This window comes from Brachypodium distachyon, chromosome 5 (genome assembly GCF_000005505.3).
Source record: "Brachypodium distachyon strain Bd21 chromosome 5, Brachypodium_distachyon_v3.0, whole genome shotgun sequence".
Classification (NCBI taxonomy): domain Eukaryota; kingdom Viridiplantae; phylum Streptophyta; class Magnoliopsida; order Poales; family Poaceae; genus Brachypodium; species Brachypodium distachyon.
In genome coordinates this window covers 13,173,525-13,197,949 of record NC_016135.3, presented here as the reverse complement: position 1 = coordinate 13,197,949, position 24,425 = coordinate 13,173,525, and the positions used below count along the sequence as shown (strand labels likewise).

Here is a 24,425-nt window from a genome sequence, read left to right as displayed (position 1 = left end):
ATCGCCTGCAAGACCCTGTCCGTACCCATCCAGCTACGGTCATTATTCCTTTCTTTCCCATCGTCTTTTCCGCCGGCAAGAAAACTCCACGGGCACAACAACAGTACAACACCAATTCTGACGCAGTCAGTCCACACGATGTACTTCTCCGTCTTTAAATGGTCGTATGTTTACACCTGTCTTAAATCAAACTTAGTGAAGTTAAGTTAAATTTATATGGAAATAGATCACTCTAATGTCTAAGATATTTAATGAATACAATATGAACACATATTTACAGACACAAAGAAACTAATGTGACGACATAAATCTTGATGTATTTTTCTACGGAGTATAAAAGTTGTCACACTCTGAGAAATTTGACTTAGAACAAACTTAATTGTACAACTATTGTGAGATGGAGAAAGTAGTAGCCAATTCCATCGCCTGGCAGAAGAAAACAAAGTTGAGGGCAGCTTTCATGAAAAGGAATTCCAAAGAAATTTTGTATTGTAATCTTTAAGAGTTTTTTTTAACAAGACTTTTTTATTTGTACGATCAAATTTGTAGGAGTTTTGTATACGGTTCACTTTGCATTCATTGAGTCTAACTCTTGGAAGAATTCCTCGTGAGAATTCCTAGATTTTTTTTGTGTTGCAATCAAACATCTTGACTTGTTTATTCCTGTGTTTTCTCTCTTCTGAAACAATATGTCATGAAATTTCAATTCTGCATTTTTTTTCTATTCCTACGATTTGGGAATCCTACGAATTAAGGATTATGTGACTTCTATCCTTTTTTGAAGAAATTTGTTTTTTTTCCTACAAGGACAATACCGGAGAGTTGCGCTTGTTCATCTCTTATGAGATGCACTCATATAACCCAAGACCATAAACTTAACATGTGTGTAACGATTTGTTTTTTATTTTGAATATTCGACATGACATGACACTCCTCCTCCTCGCTAACCCTAGCCGCCACGAATCCACCTTCTTCTCCGTCTTCCATCCCCTTCGCTACCACCGATAGTCATTGTGGGGCAAAGCCCACATGGTTGACAGCGGTGGGGAGTCTTTTTCAGGCTGTTTGGGGACAAGATCCAGATTGTGGACGAGGGGATGTCAATCATGACGATGTGGCTTTTGGCGTTCCCAATAGGATGCACACACGGAACTGCCACTGGACACGGATCACCGCCGATGTAGGTCAGGCATGGTAGTCACAGGACTCGATTTTTCATTGTGGCATACCGGCGGACGCGTGACGGTAGTCGGCAGGGGCATCCTATCCAACCCACTGTAGCGCCACCCCTCCTTGCTGTTGGCAAAGGCGATGGGGCATTCCTCCAATGGAGACAATTGGCTTCGGTGTCTCTCCCTGTCGTGCATGACAATGTTGATAGTGATGATGCTCTGATCGATGAATGTCGATCTGCTACCCACAGGTAACTCTAGATCAGGGCATCCCGGTGGTTGCTAATAGCGTGTATCTCTTTGCCCTTGCAGGAGGTGGAGGGCTTTCGATCTAGTCCAATCCGAGAGATTGATTTTGGCTGACTTGGTGCATCCTCAAGAGGAGTTCTAGATGTGACCGTAGCAGGTGGCTAGTTGCGGAGGACACCAAGGCTGTTCAAAGTAGAGCTACGGTCGTCGCAGTACGGCAATCTTAACACCATGTTTGAGGTGAAAACCCATGATCTAGCCTTCTTTTGTTGGATCCGACGATGACACACACGTATAATCTTTTTTTTTTCAAGGCGTTGTGTTTATTATGGTGATAATCCAGCCTTGCTCGCTTAGACCTGACATCTAGGATAAAAATCCAGGACCTAGCTTTCACTGGCTGACGGCAATGTTGACGTTGTGTGATCTTGTATTTTAAGGTGTTTCTTTGGAACAATAGCAACTTAGTTGTAGGTGTTGTTCTATCATTAATTGTCACTCTACGTGCTTACCTTGTAAATTGATGTTTTGACTGTGTTAGCATATTTTAAGTACATTTTGGCTATATATGTGCATCCAAGAATACAAAGACCGCTAGTTTTGCCTTCTAAAAAAATATCTTTCTCTCTATCTTTCAAATAGTTTTTCAGTTTTTGCGTGTTTATTTTTTTATGACCAATCCAAAAACAACAGTTTAAAAAATCATGTGTTTTGAGGTCACGAAAGAACTCCGAGGTCTCTTTGTTGAATTAAAGGCTGTGTGGGGGGGTGTGTGGGGGGGGTGTGGCAAAGAGTTACCAAGCGTAACACAGAAGTCAGGATGACCTAATCAAGAAACGGCACCGGTGTAAAGAATAAGTCAATAAACTAATGGCCCATTAAGCAAACAATCATTTGCTCAGCTTACACAACAGATGCAAATCTAAACAAAATAAATTTTAAAGAAAAGCTAAACAAGAGCTGGCCGGCCGGCTCCTTCTAGTCATCTACTACTCCTGCTGCTGACTTTGCCATTGCTTTCTCCATTGCTTTCTCCCCCTTTTCTCCCTCACTGCCTAGTGGACTAGTGGTTGCCTTAGAACAATTAAACAAAACCAAAAAGGATAAACTTGCACTAATTAAGTTGTCGTCAGTATATGGGCCCCACCACGCTGGATTGCGCCTAACCAACAAAGAATGGGAAGGAAAAATTCGGCCGCGGTGGCCTAAAGATCCGGCAGGTTGCGCAAGAGCTCGGCGAAGGTCGCCGGCGACGGCATGGTGGGCGTGGCGAGGAGGTTGCGAGGGCTCGGGACGAAGGGGTCGGAGTAGTAGGCCGGCGGCGGCCGGGCGATCCCACCGTTGCCCGCGCCGCCGCCGCCGCCGCTGCCGCTGCCTGAGGAGCCGGCGCCCGTGGAGGCGGCTCGGAGGATGGGGCTGAGCTCGTTGAGCCAGCTGATGCAGCTCGCGTCGAACGGCAGCGGCGAGAAGAGCCCGGAGGCCGCGGCCGGGGGCAGCGACGAGGGCAAAGGGGACAGGATGCCGGGCCGGGCCGCGCCACCGAGGACCGCGGCCAGGCCCCCGTCGTCGAATCTGTCGTTGGAGAAGTCAACATACCCCGACGCCGGCAAGGTGTGCATCGGATTGCGGACGGACCTCTCGATGGTCGCCAGCCTCGCGGCCGGGGACATGGCGGCGGACGGCGAGAGCAGCAGCTCCGGCGGCAGGAACGACGACTGCCCCAGCTGCACGGCATCCTCCATCTGGTAGTCCTGGTCCTGGGTCTGGGCATGGGCCTCGGAGGGGAACGGGCCAGCGCTAGAGCTCGGGCCGGTGAGCCGCTGCACGAGCGCCAGGAACTCGCTGGGCTTGGTGTGGATGATTTTGGGGGACGCGTCGTAGATGATCACGGGCGCCCGCGCCGGCGGCGGCCCGTGCGGTTGCTGCTGCTGATCCCTCCGGCCCTGGGCCTGGGCCTGCGCCGGCGCCCCGGACGGCTTCTTGATGGCGTGCGACTCGGGCCGCACGTTGAGCCGCGGCGGGCGCGGGCCCTGGAGCTGCAGCTGCCGCCGCGGCGTGGTGGGCCGGCCCGACGACGAGGGCGAGTCCATGGGCTGCCGGGCCCGGTGGTGCTCCGAGGGGCTCCCGGCGGCGGCGGCGGCGGCGCGGGAGAGGACGCGCAGGAGCGGGGAAAGGGGACCGTGACGGGAATGGGAATGGGGATGGTTCAGCATGAGGCGCAGACGGTGTGTGGAGCGTGTGTGGGTGTGTGTGAGCTCGGCAAAGGGCAAATCTTGAGGGAAAAGTCAATCGGCTCTTGTGTGATGGAGGATTTATTACGGCCGCTTCGCTTGGCTCCGTGGAGGCTGAACACACTACTCCTATGTACTAGCTCCGCGCGCTCTGTGTCGTGCACGGAGGAATCGTTCGTTCCGGTTCTTTTTCGGGTCTTTGCGGCAGCCGGCAGGACGGCAGCGCAGTGGACTCGGCTCGCTGCCTCGCTCCCGCCGTCCCGCGTCGCCGGTGATGAAGTTTTTGCTTAACGAATTGGGCGACAGTGACTTTGCCGGGATCCGGGAGGACAAAATCGAGATGTGCCGCAGGTTGAACGGGTCTGTGCAGAACAAAGTACGGCATGGTTCCCTTTTTTATACAGCAGTACGGCAAGGGGTTCTTGGTTTGCAGTACGGGGTGCCACTTGGGAGAAACTTTGGTGGTAGTGAGTGATGGCCTCGGAAAAGGTTTCATCTGTCCATGATCAGAACTACCACGGCGGCATCATTGGTGTGTGACAGCTGGGTCGCCGGTCGGCGAAATCGGGTATCCTTTCATGATTCATCTCCATCATTGCCACGTAGCGCTTCCGGCGCGGCCATCGCACATGTGGTAGCCGCCGGGACGGCACGACCTGCTGGCTGCTGCTCATGCGTCCTATCGGTGCCAGTTGCACATCACAGCACCGAATTCCACAGCACCTGCTCGATGAAATGCGTGATGTTCCGTGTCCACTTTGTAATAAAGAAACCGGGAGCACAGATTTCACTTGAAAATTCCTGGAACCGGAGGCACTGCAGAAGCTTCTTGAGACTCAACGGCTGAGAGCAAAGATTTTTCTTTTCTTAGGAAGGCTGAGAGCGAAGATTTGAGTGCATGGTAAGGGCAACTCCAACGAGACGACGCAAACACGCCGGACTGGTCCATTCAGGCCGAAACGGATCAAAAAACGCGTCTAGTGGGACGACGCAGATCCACGCCCGTCCGCTTTTCGGTCCAAGGAGACCCATTCCGGCCCCAAATCTGGGGCTGGTTTGCGTCTACACAGAGTCGCCGTACTGGGACCAATGGTTCCAGCCTGAGCACGACATCCCGCGCCAGTCGCGTTTTACCCCACCACCACCCCCCAGTCGCTCATGTACACCTCGGCGGGCCGCCGCTCCTCCCGGTCAAGCAGGAGGAGGAACCGACCTGCCGAGCCATTCAGGCGTCCAAGAAGGAGATGGCGTCGCTGCCGCGGACGAAGGAGGAGGCCATGTTGCGTGTAGAAGGATTCCGCCCTCGAGGAGCTGGCGGAGTGGCCGGAACTCGCCTCGCCCTCCATCTCTCTGCCCAGGAAGCCCCCCCCGCTCCTGCGCCCCTGAGGAACAGTTGTGGTGGCCGATGCAGGTCAATGAGGTGGAGCAGTGGGGGCGCGTGGTGTGGTTGCCATGGCTAGGGCAGGGGGAGCCAGCGGAGGAACAGTCGCCACCGCCCAAGTGCTTGACTCTGTCGCCACCGGTGATCGTGCTGGACTCCGATTCGGAGTAGAGCATATCATTGTATTATGTGTGCTGCATTTATCTTTGCATCTATCTACTATCAACTATATGTGATCTACTATATTTTTAATCGAAATTTGCGTCCGGCCCAAACGGACAAAAGTCGGACACGGGCCTTTTTGCATCCGGCCAGCGACCCAAACAGATTGAATTGGATACAAACTCTGTTGTTTTACGAAGGTGTGATCGAGCAGAAAATTCCTGAGATGTGAACCGAGCCTATCTCAGGTGGTCTGGTTCCTTGTGGCGGAACCATAGATTATTTCAGGATTTAACCGGCGCTATTCTTTCAGAGGTAGGTGACGTACCCGTCAACAGCGAGACGTCTGCAGTGACTTCGTCAATCTGTCAAGATATGCTAATAGGGGTAGGGGGTGTGCGTGTGCACATTCATAGGGATGAGTGTACGCTTGTATTGTGAGCGTCTTGTTTGTACTGTGTTCCTAAATTTTTTTCATGAGATGGACAACGGAACAAAATATCTCTATTTGTTATTTGACCAGTCAAAATATGTCCATTATTATGGCAAGGTGCGTTGTCCTTCCTTTGCGTCCATGCAGCAGGCCCATTCTGCGTCCCATCTGGACTCTCGACAGAGACGGGCCAGCGCTCCTAGTTCAAAAGGAACAGATTGGGCTGTCGTATCAGCATCAGCATCAGTGAATTCACAGCTAGGAGGAAGTTCCGCTAAAAAAAAAACACAGCTAGGAGCCTAGGAGGAAGTGAGGAACGCAGGAGGAGCTATTTCTCACCCCTGGCTTCCGACGGAAGACGATCTCAGCCTTGGCAGTGTTGGACCCTCACAAAAAGGCTCAACAGTTTTCTGTTCGAACTTGTCGGCCCTTGTAACCCTGTTGCCTCTATCGCCCACCTTTGGGCTTTAGTGACATCAATATTTCACTGTGCTGTGGGCTACTGGACGGCTGGAGCTGTGCTACCTTTCCCAACTCCCGTAGGCTTCTTCTTTGTTGGGCTAACGATTGTTAAGCCTACATGCTGATGGGCTTGCCTGCTCGGCTGCTCCCCGCGCGCTACCATCGGTGAGGAGGCGTTCTAAAAAAAATTAAAAAAAATTGATGACCAAACTTTATGACCAATTTTAGTTAATAATTAGAGAAATATTTTAGTTTGCGTATATAAAATTCATACTCCGTATCATTTGGAGGATCCACCATTGGTGGTTGCACCATGAATCAAACCCCAGGTAGACTTGAGCCATTCTCCGTAAAGCCCAGGGCTAGTGATATGTGAATTCACAACGTTAGTACTAATATTATTGCAGATCACATATTAATACATCAGGTGTGTCGATCTGAAAATACATCATGTATTGAGAAATGGATGGAGCATAATTATTTTGATAGGCCGCATGATTGCTTGAATTAACTAAGCAAAACGGTGGGTCAATAATTTTGATTCTTCGATCGATTCCGAGTCCACAAAGAGACTAGAGCCTGGCCATACACGCAAGAAATCAGCTATACGAATTATCAAAGGGCTGGCTGCGCTGTTCAGGTCAACGAAACCACCTCCCCATCACCGACCAACACGACCGCCACGCAATCGAAAGGACACGTACAGCTCACACCAAGTAAAACTAGGACCGGACGAACTATCTGGCGATCGAGTCGATCTGACGCGCGCAGCCGACTTCCGTTACGCGTCGTCAGGTTCAGATCCATATCGGCCCCTCGCTTAATCAGTTTCTCTTCGTTAATGTGTGATTCTGTGTGATCGCTTCGAGATCTTATCATGAACCCTTAAGTTAGGCAGGAATAACTCTCAGTTGGACTTACTCCCCCGTTTCTTAAAAAATGTCGCTTTGACCACAAATTATTATGTTAAAATGTGGTATATATGACATGAAACTACAAGTGGCGGCCAAGACGACGGACTGACTAATGGGCCCACCTATCGGGAATCCTGTCAAAATCGCTAACCCTTGTGTTTTGGGTTCACTGTTACATTTTGCCCGAATAGTTGTGGCGCATCGGACAAATTAGCGACAAGTGTGGATCTGTGAGAAAGTGTGTTTTTCTGAAATTTACTCAATTTTTGCAGGTCATTCTTCGATCATCGCATTGGATCCGTACGTGGTCTCTACTTCGGAGCGCAAAGGAGCGGGCTTCTTTCCATGGACTTTAGGTTCAACCGATCGGAGACTCGTTTAGCCAATTTGGGTGATGTATTTGCTACATGCTCAATGCTAGGAACATACATAATCAGGGGGATTTCACCCTGATCCTTTTCAAAAAGATATAGAGTTTCACAGAAAAACTTGTATATATGTTTAGGGAATGTCTAGGGCTCAGTCGACTGAGAAATTGAATTTCTCAATCGACTGGATCGCTAGGCCTCTCCCTGGCATAGTGCCGATGTGTGTGTCTGTTGTGTCCGTGTGTGTGTGTGCGCGCATGTGCGTGGGTGTGTGTGTGCATGTGCGTGGGTGTGTGTGTGGATTCCCGTGTTTGTGCATTTGTGTGTGGGTGCCCGTGTGTGTTGGTTTTGCTGATAGGTAGCCTAGTTTTTGTTTTTTTTTCTTGTTGAATTCATTAATAACAATAGGTTTCGGATTACCAAAATTTTAAACGTTGCATGTGAAATTTTATGTGCGATTTTAAAAATTGTACGTGAAATTTTATGCCTAATTTTAAAAATTGCACGAGAAATTTTATGCCTGATTTGATTTTAAAACTTGCACGTGAATTTTGCGTGATTCTAGTTGCACGTGAAATTTTGTGCACGATTTTAAAAATTGCACGTGAGGGTTTGTGCGCGATTCTAAAAATTACACGTGAAATTTTATCCGCGATTCTAATTGCATGTCAAAATTTGTGGGCGATTTGAAAAATGGCACGCGAATTTTGTGCGTGTCTTAAAATTGTACATGAAATTTTATCCACGATTCTAATTGCACGTGAATTTGTGCGCGATTCAAAATTTTGTGCACGATCCTAAAAATTTGCACGTGAAATTTTATGCACGATTCTAAAAGGATAATGAAAACAAAAAATATCAAGAGACAAACAAAACAAAGTATAAATAAGAAAAAGAAATAATAAAGAAGAAAAAACAAATGGAAGAAAAAAGAAATGAAAAAAAAACGATGGCGGCCACAGGACTCAAACTTACAACCTCAGGAATCCGGCAAAGGACACCGCTAATAGCCACAGAACCAATTAGTTGGTACTGCTCAAGTGGAGTTATTATGTTATATATATATATTGATCTATCTCAGATCGACTGAGAAATATCAATTTTCAGGCGACTGAGAACTAGCAATTCCGATATGTTTAGCAAATTAAATTGGAGATATGGTTTGGATGTTGATCGGAAGGCTCAATATTTCAGTCAACTGATGAGTAGATAACTCATTATTTTTTTATTTTTTGTACGCTTTTGGAATGTGCAATAGGGTTATTAGTTTTTGGTTACGTACAGATTCAGGTGACCGAGATTTTCAGAAAATACTGTCAACCCTCGGAGAAATGATAAACAAACTGTAATGAACAAGAGCTAATTTGTTGACGACGGATTTGGAAGACGATCTAGCGCGCAGCTAGTCGTCGCATGCAACACCGGCAAAGGACGCCGCCGTTGCTGACTCGCGCCGGCATGTGATCTGACAGAAAGAGATCACAGAGAGAAGGAGATGTAAATCTACCAAAACTAATTGATTCCGAGACTTTCTAGCCTTGTCTGCCAGTCTCTAGCTAGCATGTTTACCTCGAGTTTGATTTTCAGGAATGCGACGTGCATTCGTGCAGCATCTGGGATTCTGGGCAGAAAGGGCATCGCAGAAGCCATCGAGTCAAAATAATACTCTCCCGTTTCAAAATACTTGTCGTTTGCACTAAAACCGTGACAAGTATTTAGAAACGGCGGGAGTATGTTGGGTTGTTGGCCCGTGCTGTGCATGCACCGTTCTTTACGTGTGTCGCACGTGCTTATATGCACGCAGTAGACATGTAGTGCCATACGTTTACACCGGCCGGGCACAACCTTTTTGGTTTCGTCCTTGTTTGATTGTGGTCCTTTTGGCTTTTGATAGCACTCCTGTGCACGTATTCCATGCAAGGTACTCGAGCCGTGACACTGTAGTAGGTTTTTAACAATGAATTTGTTGACGCTGAACACGAGCGAAAGTTGCAGCCGTACGAGGACCAGATTACATTGATGATAATTAACTGGGAGCCGCGTTGACCTGACATTTTTAGGTTAGATGATGCATGCCAGTATGCCACGGCACGAATATTAATTTGGACCGGAACAAATTTTTAAAACGAGGTTAACAAGAACGAACTGCAAGTCTGCAACTATATATCGACAAGATGCTACCAAAAGTCCATTAGGAAATGCCCGCGCGTGCGTTGAAACGAGATGTGGGTCAAAGCCGGGCATGCATGCTCTGCCGACATGTGGACAGAGGTGACGTTATGCTAGCATCCTGAAACTATACCATGGTAACCGCGTTGTGTTTTATTACTGAAATTTAGTGAAACTCGAGAGAAAGTGTAGTGAAATCATAGTAGTAGCAAAATCTGAACATTTCAAAGTTTATTTATGTTTTATTTCGGTTTCACTATGATTTTCAAAATTAATTAATTTTGTATTTTAGTTGTGAAACAGGAGCGAAACCGAAGTGAAATCAGAGTGGAGGCGGAATGAAGTATTAATGTAAATTTATATTCAAATATTCACTAAATTCCACTCCGATTTCACTAATTCTGTTTCACTTTGATTTCATTAATCTCAGTAATCTGGGAAGTTGTCTCATGCCATACCATGCATCTCTCTGTCTTAAATCTTTTGCCCGGCAGGGGTCCATGAGACAAGATCATCCGTTCCTTGGGATCCATAACGGTATTAACTCCACGGTCTCCTATCGTAACATTCAGTGCACCAAGCACAAGTAGTGGCGCGCAACGTACAGAGAAATTATTGAACGGAGAAAAAAAAACAGTGCATGCATAACAGGTTGCTAATTAATTGCAGTTTGCAAATTCTACAACTGCAACGGTACTAGCCAACTGATTCGTAGAATTTCCAAAGTGAAGTCGAGAGGACGAGAACATCAGTCGACGGCTTGAACTTATATTAATTTAAAAGAAAAGAGAACTAAGAAAACGAAACTGCGTTTTGAAAAGAAAAGAAAAAACGGAAGGTCAAAGCTTCGCGCAGAACGTTTCGTGGTCAATCCTCCGCGCGGTGGCCGCCCTGGCCCGTCCGTCCGGCAACCACGACCCGATGGGCGATGGGGATCCACTCCATCAGGCAGGCTATCAGCTCACCTCTGCTCTGCGAAGCCCGATCTGCTCCCCGGCCTCCCGCGAGGAAATGGCGATCGTCCCCTTATTAATTCCCCACGCCCACCATTCCCTGATTTCTTTTCTCTCCTTCCACACCAACCAACTTGTTCGTCCCATTGATCACCAGCTGCGTTTAACTGTTCTCATCTGATACTTATTCTTAACGCAGCCTGCCTGCGCGCGTCTCAGAAGACTGTAACGCAAGTTGCATGCATGGTGGCCGTATAGAAGAATCTACTGAAATAGGACTTCCACCTCTCCACCGTGGACTTTCTCTGTCTCTCTCTAGATCTCCCGCCCTATAAAGGCGTCTAGCCCGTCTCCTTCAGCTCCAGAACCTACTCCCTGTTTTTGGCGACCAGAGACATTTGTGCTCTTGCTAGAGCTTCTCCTAGCTTATTCACATGTACATAGCTAGCTAGATAGTAGATAGATCCACTGTGCGAATTGTGATTGATGGAGGGGTTTTCGCTGGCGCCGGCGGTGGATGTCCCGTCCTACTTCCTGTGCCCGATCTCGATGGAGATCATGCGGGACCCGGTGACGCTCTCCTCGGGGATCACCTACGACCGGGACAGCATCGAGCGGTGGGTGTTCACGGACGGCCACGGCGAGTGCCCGATGACCAAGCAGCGCCTGGGCGCCGGCGACCGCGAGCCCACGCCCAACCACACGCTCCGGAGGCTCATCCAGGGCTGGTGCGCCGTGCACGCCGTGGAGCGGTTCCCCACCCCGCGCGCCCCCGTCGACGCCGCGCGCGTGGCATCCCTCGTGGACGCGGCCAGGCGGAGCGGCGAGCACGAGCTCATGGCGTCGCTCAGGGAGCTCGCGGACATCGTCGCCGAGCGCGACTGCAACCGGCGCTGCGTCGAGGGCGCGCCCGGCGCCGTCGCGTTCCTCGTGTCCGTCGTCAAGACGCACGCCACTGCCCGCGACGAGGATGACGCTGATGCTGCTGGCGCCGCGGGAGAGAAGCCTTTGTTGCCAGGATCAGCACGGGACGACACGCCGAATAAGGCGAGCTCGCCGGACCCGGAGGAGGTGGCTTTGGGGATCCTGCATTCGCTGAAGCTGTCTCCGGAGAGCTGGAAGCGGATCCTGGAGCGCGGCGACAATTTCCTGGACACCATGGCGTGCGTGCTGAGGCGGTGGCCAAGGCCAGGCCGAAGCGACCTGTCGCGCACGTACGGCATCCAGCTCCTGAAAGCCGCGGTCTCGGAGATGCCCCCGGCGCAGCTGACCTCGGCCAGCGCCGACCTGGTGGACGGGGTCGTGTCGCTGCTGAAGGCAGACAAGCAGCCGCCTTCCCCAGGGAAGATGCAGAACAAGAAGGCGGTGAAGATCTCGCTGCAGGTGCTCTGCCGGCTCTGCCTGTGGGGCCGGAACCGGGTCAAGGCCGTGGAGGCCGGCGCGGTGTCGGCGCTCGTCGAGCTCCTCCTGGACGACCGCGGCAGCGGCAGCAAGCGGGCGGGGGAGCTAGCCGTGGTGGTGATGGACCATCTCTGCGGGTGCGCGGAAGGGCGGCTGGAGCTTGTGGCGCACCCGGCGGGCCTGGCGGTGATGGCGCGCGCGGTGTCGGCACGGGGGGTGGCGACGACGGAGAGCGCGGTGCGCGCGCTGCACGCCGTGGCGAGGCACACGGCGACGCCCGCGGTGCTGCAGGAGATGCTGGCGGTCGGGGTGGTCGGCAGGCTGCTGTTTCTCCTGCAGGCCGGTGCCGTGGGGGACCGGCCCAGGGAGCGGGCCAGGGAGATGCTCAAGATGCACGCCAGGGTATGGAAGGGCTCGCCGTGCTTCGCGCCGCACCTCCATGCTTCCTACCCGTGTTGATATCACATGCATCTTCTAGAGCCAGGGATCGTTCTCGTCTCATCGATCTAGTGTACGTTCGTTACCGCCTCGTCATAGTATGATTCATGCATGCACGGTGGACATCTAGAGCCAGGTTTCCCGATGCCATTTTTGGGTGTAAAGATTGAGTTCCAATCGGCCCGGGAATTTGATCGATCAAATTGAAGTGTACATTTTGAAGATAGCTAACAACAATGTTTAGTTGCCTTGCACGATGCTTTGTTTGAGTTGGTTTACGTGTTGACTTAAGTTTGCCTGACAGCTTGTAGCCTGATGATAGCTGGAATCAGTAGGGATATTCCAAGAGAGAGGATCGATATGATGCTAATTAATCTGGTAATTGTTCAGTCTGAGATATGATCTCGATCGATTGCAATGAATTTATATTTTAGTCGTGTTGTGCAGATAGACAGATACTCAGATCCATGGAATTAATATATAGAGCAAGGTCATAACTCCGTTCGCGATGATAAGGTGCTAGCTAGGTGCATGTGAGCGGGATCATTTTTAATTTGCAAGAAGGGCCTGCCGAAGATAGCATGACACGGCATAAGGTCAAATGAATTGGAACAAAGAGAGCTAAAATTTCAGTTTGCTTATGTATAAAGCCATGCAAGGTGAGTATAAAAAACGAGCTTAGGTTACGTAGCTGGAGCTATATAGTTATCCATATGTCATGATGAATGGTTATTTTTGGATCGTTTCTAATCACAAGTTGTCTACTTTCTTATAAATGTAAGCCCCAGGTACTCCCTCCTCCGATACATAACAAGAAGTGTCTTAGATTTTGTATTAACTCAGCACAAAATTGTTCTAAGTTTTGAGACACTTATTATGGATCGGAGGAAGTATGTGTAACATCCCAAAATTTCAAACTCTTTCATGTGCATTGCATCCATGAGCATCATGCCACTTTTGCATATTTGAATTCAAATTTGAATCTCAAAAGGCTTTAAAAATGTTTTTATTTCATTTTAAACCCTAGTATTTCACCCATTTGAGCTTTGGACTTAAAACCAATAAGGTTTATCTATAAATGGGGTTTATTGCATAAATAAGCTATCCTATAATTTTTGTATATTTATTTGGAGTTGAAAAACTATTTTATTTAAATAGTTATATAGCCCTAAAGTCATTTATAGGGCAAATGTATCTTTATATATTTTATTTTGAGGGAAAATTACTCCCAAAAGTTGAATCATGATAAAACATGATTTTAAAAATTTGCTGCAATTTATTTGGATCAATTTGGAGTTCAAAATCAAAAGATATCAAAGAAAAACAGAAAAGGAAAAAGAAAAGAAAAAAAAGGGTAAAACCGGACCGGACCGGCCACTAGGGCCGAACCGGCCCAACTCGACCGAGCCGCCCGAGCCAGCCGGCCCAGGCCGCGCGCGTCCGTCCGCGCCCGAGCCACTGACGCGCGTGGCCCATGCGTCAGGGTTCTTCTTCCCCAAAACGGGCAAGTCCGTAGTTTCCGCCGCCGCGCGCCGAGCGCCATCTCCGCCGCCCCGTCCGCTCCATGCTCCCGCGGGTTTCCTTCCGTGCCAGTATTTAGCCGAGACCTCCCTCTCCTTTCTCCCCCTCTTCCCTCTGCCGATTGCGCCCCCAGGCCGTCTCTATTCCTCGCCGAAGCTTTGCACTGCCGCCGCCGTTTTGGAGACACGGCCGCCACTCCGGTGAGGCTTGTTGCCCGAGCCCTCCACTGTCTTAACCCTCTCTTCCTCGTGCATCTTTTGACGCGATCCGTTCCTATTTTGGTGCCCTGTAGCCACCGGACGCCGTCTGCCCGTCCTCGCTGGAGCTCTCGTGGCGCCGCCGCTCGTCGTCGTTGTCCTGGGCGTCGTCCCCGACCACGCCTCGCCGCGCCGACCGCGTCACCGAACCCGCCTCGTCGCGCCGCCCTCGCCGGAGCCTTCCCCGCCGCCCGCGCCGCCCCGCCTGTGCCGCGCCGCCGCCGGAACCCTAATTTTTAAGTGAACCGGTACCGACCAATCAGAGAGTGACACGTGGCACCTTAATAGAAAAAGGAAAATGTAAATTTTATTCCCGGATTGAATTAAATGGCAGTTTTGCAGAAAAGCCCCTAGAACTTCAAATGATCATATCTTTTAAACCCTTTGGCCAAATTTGACAAATTTTACCTTTCTGAAAAGCTCTTGACCTGTAGAATCTTTTGGGACTGTTTAAATTTATATTTGAATTTTTTGAATCACAGTCAATTTACAGAAGGGCCTTTTATGCCATTTAATTCATAACTAATTATTTAGAGATCCTTTTTAAATGAAACCAGTGCCCAAAATTTTGTTTCTTTATCCTCTGTTCATTGGGACAGAGAAATAAAATATTTGAATTGAATTAATTGGCTGATGCCAATAAAATCTTAAATTTGGGGTTTCAATACCTTGTTTTGCTTTTGTTCTTAACCTAGTGCACTAATTTTAATTGCTAATACTTTGGACCGAATTTATGATCTGGTTGATCACCCAAATAAAATAAACCAAATCATGTTACATGCTTGCATCGCATCATGGCATATTTACCTTGTATTGGATTGTGTGTTTATATGTGTGTATGTTTGCTTCGTTTAGATTATCCGGAGAGCAATGTGTGTGTTGTGAAGAGTGTATATCAAACTATCATGACAAAGGCAAGTTCACTTTGATCATTCTCCTATTATTTTTCTATGCACTAGATGTTTTTATTAGTTGCATGGATAGGATTATTATTGTATTTATGCTAGCTATGAATTCCTAATAGTGTAGATTTCCCCTGCCGTTTCATTTCCACCAATTGCCATCGCAAGTAGTTGACATGCTACGCTATGTTAGTATACGTGGGAGGGAATCTCAACTACCATGAATCAGATGATGTGGAGCATTTTAGAAAATTGGCAAAACAACCCCAACGAATCATCCTGGGTGGACGGTTTTGAGGATTTGAGATGTTATGCGACACCAGGTCCATTTCTATGAGTCCCTCTGAGTCGAGTCTCCGTGGATTCGGAGACGGATCGTCCATGGACGTCTCTCCCATGGATTCGGGGAGCGCTTGCGTCGCAAATGTGGAATGCCACCTGGGGTATCAGAAACTGGACTGGTTTCCTATTTAGTAGCTTCCAGTACAACCACATGCTAATATGGGCTCTAGCTGGATGGAGTAAGAGATATGATCCTGGATCCGAGGGATTGTGCAGATGTAGCCGTGTAGGTGGGAACGTAGGTCCCTCAGGTGGTCTGGGTAACTATGGTCTGAAAATTCTTGAAGTCGATGCCGTTGTTACTCTACCCTGAGGACAGCAAGGGATTAACACGTCGAATTCTTGTGGGGAATGTGTACAACCTCTGCAGAGCGTCAAACTAAGTACTTAGCCGTGTCCCCGGTTACGGACAATTATGAGCAACTAGATATGGGGGCTGTAAGGAAAATCTCACTCATTCCAATTTCTTAATAAAATGAATGGATTGAACTGGGTAGGAGCAATTGATGTATCTACTCAAGGTGCTCTAGGTTAATACGAGCATGGGTGTTTCTACCCCGTGTCGAATAGTGATAAAACTATTTGTTTAAAAATGATAGGATGAAACATTGATGCTTTTATGCAAATAGCCAAAATCCCTACCTTGCCAAATAATGAATATACTTGAAAGATCTGTTATAATCCTTTGGTGAACTTGTCAATACATTCAATATATTGACCCCCTAGTGACTGCAACATTTAATGTTGCAGGTGAACCAGGTGAAGAGTGATGCACGAATTGTTAGGGTTGCGAGTTTACATTTCAACATGTTTCGACTGTGGAGTTGTTATGGGACTCCTGTATCTTCTGTTTTCCGCTGCAAGATTTTATTTTCTTTTGAAATAACCCATGAGGTTGTGCAATATGTAAGGTACTATTAAATTCTGGATCAACGCGATGTAATATACTTTTGACCTTTGTATCTTGATATTACATTTTGAAACTGTGTGTGCTAGCGAGTCGATTTAGGGACTAGCACTGTAAACACAGAGATCGAATCCGGTACATGGGCGGTCGCTTCAGTATGTTTCTAAACCTTTGGATTAACATATATAAGAATATGAGATAAGATATTTCTGATCCCTCAATTGACAGCAAGGTGTACAAATGATCCCTAAACCCAAAAATGCTACACATTTGATCTTTCAATTGACCAAACAAACCAGATACTTTTGGTCCTTCTCTCAAATACGAACGATTTTTACGTCATGTAGAGTGGTTTTCCCCGGACTTCTTCACGTCAGATACCATGATGACATCAAATTTTCCGTAGGAATGTTCTCTGAATTCGAAATATATAGCATATATTTGGTCCATCACGTGTACTCAAAACTGTTCGAATCCAGAACAGTCACACATGAATCGTTCCCATTGATGAACTGAATCTTTTCTTTCATAATTAGCAAAACCCAACCGTGCAGCAGTAGCGGTCAACTATTTCAAAATCCATGGATATCTAATTAAACGGTTGGAACATTTAATATTTGTACTATTATCTAACCTGTCCTTCCACGTATTTTCGTGGTCAAGATGGGGATCCGAGCAAATTAAACTCGATGCGAACCAATCATACGTACAAAAGCAAAGAAGCAAATTTAAAAAGAAATAAAGCGAAGAATCACATTTGTACAATACACTGGTTAGTCACCAGTGATCGACTCAAATGGGCAACATTCACTGTGTCACGGTAAATATTTGCCCGCACTACGTTAGCCGCACATTGTTCAAGTGTAGTTGATTTTGATTTTTAAACGCACTTTTAGCACTTCAACCGCAGATTTTGTCAATAAAAGTGTGTCAAATACTTTTGCCAACACAAGTATATTCAACACTTTTGAAATGTCACGAATATAAATTTGATGCACTTTGAAGTCAAATTGACGCACTTTGAAATGCGTCCGGTAATCTACCGTGACCTAGTGATTGAACACACATAACTAGCAGTTTTAGCTTATTGGCAATAACTACCTCCGATTCAAAATAAATGTTTAAGTCCCAAAACTAAGTTTCAAACCGAGAGACTTATTTTGAACCGGAACTAGCGTTTAAGTCCCAAACCTAAGTTTCAAACTGAAACACTAATTGTAAATCGGAGGGAGTATTAGGATGCATGATTTCAAGCATCGGTGTCCATGCGCGTGTGCAGCCATATAGGCATATACAGATACGACACGGATATGCAGAGTGATACGATACGAGACGTGTGCCGTGTGCGCATAAAACAGCAAGAAGTTGGTTCGAGGAGGACCGACCGTTTGGAAGTCGATCGTCACTTGGATGCTCCTCCGGCTAGCTCCAAGCCATGCACACTTCCCATCGCGCCGCCCAGTCCAGGTGCAGGCAATGTGCTCCGTGTGTGAATTGGTGCCTGCGGATTAGGTGGCGCGCGGCGCCGAAGAACAAATGTGTGAGCGGCGAGCTCGTGTGTAAACGCTGCGAGCCAATGTGGCCACGTGCGCGGCTAGTGTTTACGATCATCCTTATGTCGTTTACGTGCGTACGAAAATGCCAACTGGAAGTCTGGAACTCACTATACCACATACTACCCCATACTAGTTTTGGAGGCTTTTTGGTGAAGGCTTTTTTTAAATAGCCTTAAATAATCATTATAGAAGCAATTATATGAAATGCCTTCAAAAAACAAGGAAATGCAGGCAATTTTGAGAGAATGCCTCAATTTGTTTTAAGAACAAAGGCATTTTAGAAAAAAAAGCCTCCAAAACTTTGGACATCAAAGACATAATAAAGATAAAGTCTCAAATGATTTAGTAATCAAATGCATTATTGGAAAACCCACAGATCCAATCTTTCAGGGAGGAATTTGTAAATTTCCATCGTAACTTACGAAGGCAATTTCGATAAAAAAAAAGTCTTCAAAAGTCTGTATTCTTTTGCACAAATATCTAATTATTTTGACTTTTCTCAAAAGCACCCTTCCACCTATTTGAGAGGACACGGGTGGGCTTGCAGCCCCCCTTCCCCCTTCTCCCCAGCGCGCCGCCGCCGAGTGCCGCCCTCGTCGTCGTAAGGTCGTGCCACCTCCGCCTTCGCACAGCCGAGCCCTCGCGTCGCCTCCCCTGTCGTGCCGCCATCGTCTACCGGTCATCGTCCTCGCTGTGCCGTCACCTAGCCGCTGCGGCGATCTCCTTCCGTGGAGGCTGCTGCAGCCACCGTCGGCAGCAGCATCCACTCCTCTTCCGTCCGCCAGCGCAGTTCCCGACCTGAGCCTGTCGTCGTTCCCTCCGCAGCGCAGTATTGGTCACGGACCGTACGAATTCATGAACTTGTTTTTCTAGGGAAATGAATTCGGAACTAGGGGATGGCAAGTGAAGATATGTACTCACTCCAGCCGGAAGAACTTGTTTCAGATTTAGTATAAAATTGTACTAAATCAGTCACAAAAAATTGTATTTTTTAGGAACATATGTATTCCTTCATCTGGAAATACTAATTCAGACGAATCCGAATCACTTAATTCCGGAGAGGAAATATACATACTTGAGTAGTATGGCTAAGTAGGAGCAACGTGTGGTGTCCTAATTTTCTTCTATAGAACTTACTGATAAGCTTGTTTCTCTTTTAGTGGATAATCACAGGGGCGATTTTTTTTAGACTGATCACAGGGTGATACGATACGGCCTAATTAGCTGATGGGCCTAGCAAAACCGATCTGTTCGCAGCGGCTCTCTTAGCCCCTGTAGAGGACGACAATTAAGAGCTGGCCCGACTCGACGCCACCACAAGCTTCTGCTGTGCGCCATGTCGGCTTGATGGGTAATCCCCGCATATAACATGAGTTTTATATCACAAAAATTATATCATTATAAACTTTAAAATGTTTTATTTTTTAATGATATAATTTTTATGATATAAAAATCATGTTAAATTAGTTAAATCTTTAACCTAAGGATGTGTTGGGTCCCATATATCGGAACGGAGGGAGTAATACAGGAAGGAGATAAATCTGTCCGGCCCTTGCCGGACATCAATTTTCGCATTCGGTGTCCAGCCGAAAATACGAGGGCCAGTGACACAGCGCCGTTTTTTCCTAGGTCGACCTCCCTATCGTGAGCCGTGGCCCTCGCTCTAATAGGCATCTTACTCGGAAAAATCTCCAACGATGAGTAAATTGCTGATAAAATATCAGAAAACTACAACTCCAATGATACGGTACCTTCAGTTGAAATTCGTCATCTGCAGTGGTTCGGAGTAGACGGGTAGAACAATGTCATGGTCATTCATTTTCTCGGTCCAAGCCTGTAGGACTTAATCAATTACCGCAACAGAAAAATTCACTCTTAAAATACATCTATGCTTGCTTATCAGAGTTGAGTTTCCTTTATCATACCATACTTTATCACACCATTTTGTAGTTGAGTTTCCTTACTTTATCATACCATTTTGTCTGTCTGACACGGCAACAAAAACATTCACTCTTAAAATGAGGAGTAGCATGTTGTCCGTTAATACTAGCCCCCACCTGTTTGAGAATATGATACTATGTGAGAAAAATTGATGTATACATGTTAAAACCACTACTGGGTGCCAACCTCAACTAAACCGTGGTGGTTCTAATCATTATTATTAACTGATGATGTCCAGCATGTTGTCGCGGAAATTTTTAGTCAACATACGTGAGCCCACGTTGTTGAATAAAATTTTTAGTTAACATACATGAGTAAAAAGTAGCACCAAAAGAATATCCATTAAAAACATATAATGTAATTGTATGATAGATTATACATTCTTCACTTAATGAAAATAGCTTGATAAAAAGTAACATGCATGCATGTGCAAAAAAAAGATGAGTTTTTCACTAAATAGATGTGTGAACAAATTAATGGTGTGATAATGTGGCATGCTTGACTGATGAGAGAAATCAAGCAATAAGTTTCCCTGCTTAGATATAGAACCTGCTTAGATATAGAAGATACTGGATTTTTGATGCTACATGTGTGATCCGCACTTTGGACCACCACGGCACGAATAACCTCACAGCTCTCGTCCGTTGTGTGTGCCTCCATGTGGGCACGCCAAGGAGGGCCGAACGCCCACTTAAATGATGGGCCGAGCCGCCGAGCACGCTCGAATTCCCGAGGTGGACTAAAACAACGAAACCTGCTTTACGTCCGTTGCTATCCGTTTTCTTCCCGAACACTTGCCGGTGTCTTGGTACGGACAAACAGAGAAAATTATAAAATCATCAATTAAAGTTTTTTTTTCTTGCAAATGCGTGCCAAGCAAAACACATTACCACATCACATGAAATCCCAAGTTTTTTTCTTCTTTCTCGGCTAAACTTTAAGAAGTTTGATTTAACACAAAGTTAGAACTTCTTATATTTAGAAATTTTAGAAACGAAGATAGTATTCAACGAGCTCATTCAATATCTTGTAAACAAAATAAGAGAAACTATATGCAGAGAATGTATGTCTACAACAAGATTGAAAGTGTTGCTTCACCACAGGAACTTTATGAACTCTTATTAAAAAGGCATGTCATTCGCTGGGAGACACCTTTGAGGCTTCGGCCATAGGATCAGTTACCTTCTAAGTCTAAGAACCTTCTCGAGTTCAGTAAACTGAATCAGCAGGAATGTATATTTTGCTATGTATATTCTGCCTCCAGGTAACTATAGCGATACACAAACATTTATACATTTCGATCAAATGTGTTTGAAGCTAGCCTCTCCTTCCATGCATCCGGTTTAGCAACATGAAAAAAGGCAAGAGTTGTAATAATTTACATCAGGCTAAGAACTTAAGATGCCAAGCAGAAGTTCAGACTTCAATCTTTAAGTTTGGACCAACAGTACATAAAATTGAAAAAAAATGAAGCATTAAAAGAATTCCATAGCCTGACCAACTGTTCACAATTCATATTGTAGCATTATTGCTTGATTAAATCTAATCAGAAGGGTCACTGGGTCAGGCATTTAAAAATGTAGAAACATCCATGTCAGCTAAATCATAGATAAGGACAGCCCGATGCTCATATACTTTGTCGAGTCATCTTACACACTACAACACTAACCAGAGATACATTGTCCCTTTGTATTAGAAACTGGGAGTACCAAAAAACGAAGGTGAATAGAAATATGCCATACGAAAGGAAGTAACTGGCAGCGCAGGTGTAGTGCACAAGAGTAAGAAGAAAACACATGAAATTGCAATCAAGTATGTGAACTGGCTGACGATACCTTACGACAATGCCCCCATGAAACACCTTATTCTCTAAATAGTGGTTTGCTAGCAGTATACGTGATGTCATCAAATACGCAGGTACCGGCTGCATCAGTAGCTGCGCCTACAGAAAATTATCGATTTGTTTGAGATCTACAAGATTAGAACTTTGTTCTAGCTCTATAGGATAAACCCATATCAGTTTTAGACGTCAGTGTTAGATAAGGAAAAAAATAACAGTGCAGAGCAGTAAAGAGAGACAAATCGCCTACCAGGATTCATGTGCATCTGCAAAAGGCAGTAAAGCAGAAGGAAAAGAAAACGCTTATTTACCTTGTTGACCAACAGTTTTTACTGCTGTTATATATTGGAACCAGGGTAAGATTACAATATGTAGATGCATGGTTCTCAGTTTCTACCCTTCTTCTAGCTCTTCTGATTCTCATGTAACTGAAATTAGCTACTGCAAGTTAGGTACAATTGTACAATGAAAAATGTTCTTACCTTGCAACTGAAATTAGCCCTTCCAATTCCACCATGGAAAATGAAAAATCAGATACGTATGATAATCCATAACCCATATCAGTTCTACAAATTAAATTAGCTTACCTTAATTTGGAAGCCCATCTTTCCTGGACGCAGATAGGACAAATGTTCTTTCTTGTCATGATCAATAATTGAATAAGGTACTAACCTTCACAACAACAGAGTTTATAGGTCAGAAGTTGTACCTTCATACATGATACGTAACATTGAAGTAATTACTTACTGAGACACAATAGCACCCCTCCCCCTGCATTGTGAATCACTCTTTTTCTATCTAGGATATGCTAATCACAAAGTAGAACAAGCTGAAAGAAATTAAGATATCAATGCTTGCTAGATGTTGTTACACCTAATTCACCCCAAACTCTGGCACAATCCAAATTCCTCAGTTCAAAATTGTTCTAAAATTGTCTACAGTTGGGTAGATCATCTCAACAGAGGGTAGTAATGAGAAGGCATGATCAGTATAAAGTGGATTAAGGAATCATATTGCGCGACGGTGGCGGAGGAGGGGAACGGCGACAGTGGTCGTCAGGCTTACCTGCGGAGGCGAATCGGCGCTCGAAACACCCCCTTTGAAAATCTTGGAGCGCTTATCAAACAAAAAAATGTGAAATGATGCATGTGTGATACAAATACCCGTATACAATGAAATGTGGAGCACCTGCAAATTGACTGATTGATCCAGCATTGCACGTGTGATAATCAGTGCCAAGGAGAATCTATAAAACAATTGTAGGTAGCTAATCCTGCACAATAAAACTGCAAGCTTCTTCCCGTGCATAGACAGTACAATACCTCACATGGTGGGCAGTGGCCTTCTTGGGCAAGCTCAATGTGACTGCACTCTGGATTTCCCTACAAGCAAACCAGAAATGTAACCCTCTTTTAGACTTGCTATGACCAATTCACTGAACCACATGTCATGAAAAAGAACATTTTTTCATAAAGCTTGCAGGTCCATACGATATTTTTCAAACCTGCCTGAAAGAAAGGGGCTTATCCCTGAATCCTAAATCAGATTTCTACGTCATTCATTTTTTCTTCAAGTGCACTTATATATTACATAGTACGAATACAATAACTATAAGAACTGCGAGGTAAAAAATAATAATCAGGAATCCTGTAATTCATGTAGACCTATAACTCAATTTTGAGGTGAGAATACCTCAATGCAAGAACGCATTAGATAAAATCATGATGCAACTGTCACACACTAAACTAAAGAATATGTAAGACCTTGACATCGGGGAAATTAAAATATGCATTACTAACATAGTGTAACTATAATGTGTGATCAAGAAATTCAGAGGGTAAGGCCGTTCTCTACTCTCTTTTTTCTGACGTCTTATATAATGTACTTCTCATCCACAACAGTTTGTAAGTTTCACTATGTTGTTAGATTTAAGCAGCAAAGGAACTCACCAATGACGTCTTATATAATGTACTTCTCATCCACAACAGTTTGCCGACACCCCTTGTTTCATTAGAAGGGGCAGTTTTTGTAGGGCTTTGTACAGAGATATACCAGCACCTCAGATTTTATCTTTGCTGCTGAACACGTAAGACCATAATATGACCTGCCTGAAACAAGAGCTAGTTAGAATTGACACACAAGAAACTCAGAAGCACACCTACCTAGCAAATCGACCAGATGCCCAATTTCCCCCTCAGCTTACGTGATTCATACACACGGGGGCACGGCCCCTCAGCCTCCTGGTGCTCCCACGAGGCAGCATCGGAGCGGCCAGTAGGATTCGGTGGTCGTGGCGGCGCGGCCACCTGCGGATGGCGGGGCTGCGGCGGTGGTGTGGGAGGGACAGCCACAGGGCTGCGGCGGCGCCGTCGGACGTAGCGGCGGGAGGACGCACGTGCCGGCCGCCTGGATCTCGATGCTGCCACCATCTCCTTATCCCGCGGCATCCGTGGTGGAGGGCGATGGCGGCGGCGTCCGCGGTGGAGCGCGGCGTCATCGTCCGCGGCCTGCGGGGTAGGAGGGCGGCGTCGGCGCGGTGGACGGCGGCTCTATGTGGGCAGATGGAGCGGGCGAGCAGGCTGCGGCGAGGGAAGCGGGGAGATTTCTTTTCCTTTGCGTTTCTGCGAGAGGAGGAGAGGCGCAGCGGGTCGGGTGTTTGCGGGACTCGGAAGTCGGAAGAGGCGGGCGGGCGGAGCCTGCGAGCCTACCACGGACGGACGCACTGCAAATCAAGGAATAGTAAAGATATTACTCGCCGTGCGCGCATGCGGCCTGCGGCCGGCGGTCTGCCTACATATACGGCCAGGTTGGCTGGGTTCGGGGAGG

At 46.5% G+C, this 24,425-nt stretch overlaps 2 protein-coding genes and 1 long non-coding RNA gene across 13 annotated transcripts; 1 reads left to right on the top strand and 2 right to left on the bottom strand.

Annotated features, from left to right (window-relative positions):
* Window positions 1-161: 161 nt before the first annotated feature.
* Window positions 162-24,413, bottom strand: LOC106865641. Of its 11 annotated transcripts, XR_002961028.1 has the most exons (7): window positions 23,803-24,361; window positions 23,549-23,707; window positions 21,595-22,981; window positions 19,744-19,875; window positions 19,570-19,652; window positions 17,648-17,763; window positions 162-176 (listed from the first exon to the last, which is right to left on the bottom strand). It is a non-coding gene; the product is annotated as an uncharacterized LOC106865641 (long non-coding RNA). The 11 variants fall into 11 exon arrangements; XR_002961027.1 differs by lacking the exon at window positions 162-176 and having other exon boundaries at window positions 17,459-17,763; window positions 23,803-24,359; XR_002961029.1 differs by lacking the exon at window positions 162-176 and having other exon boundaries at window positions 17,459-17,763; window positions 19,749-19,875; window positions 23,803-24,359.
* LOC100843922 (protein MKS1) lies at window positions 2,266-3,841 on the bottom strand. Its single transcript, XM_003579672.4, has one exon. It carries the CDS (start codon window positions 3,632-3,634, stop codon window positions 2,627-2,629), a length of 1,008 nt encoding a protein of 335 aa, XP_003579720.1. The 5' UTR covers window positions 3,635-3,841; the 3' UTR covers window positions 2,266-2,626.
* On the top strand, window positions 10,708-13,171 carry LOC100843614 (E3 ubiquitin-protein ligase PUB23). Its single transcript, XM_003579671.4, has 2 exons — window positions 10,708-12,711; window positions 12,781-13,171. The coding sequence occupies exon 1, from the start codon at window positions 10,981-10,983 to the stop codon at window positions 12,352-12,354; it is 1,374 nt and encodes a 457-aa protein (XP_003579719.1). The 5' UTR covers window positions 10,708-10,980; the 3' UTR covers window positions 12,355-12,711; window positions 12,781-13,171.
* Window positions 24,414-24,425: the final 12 nt, after the last annotated feature.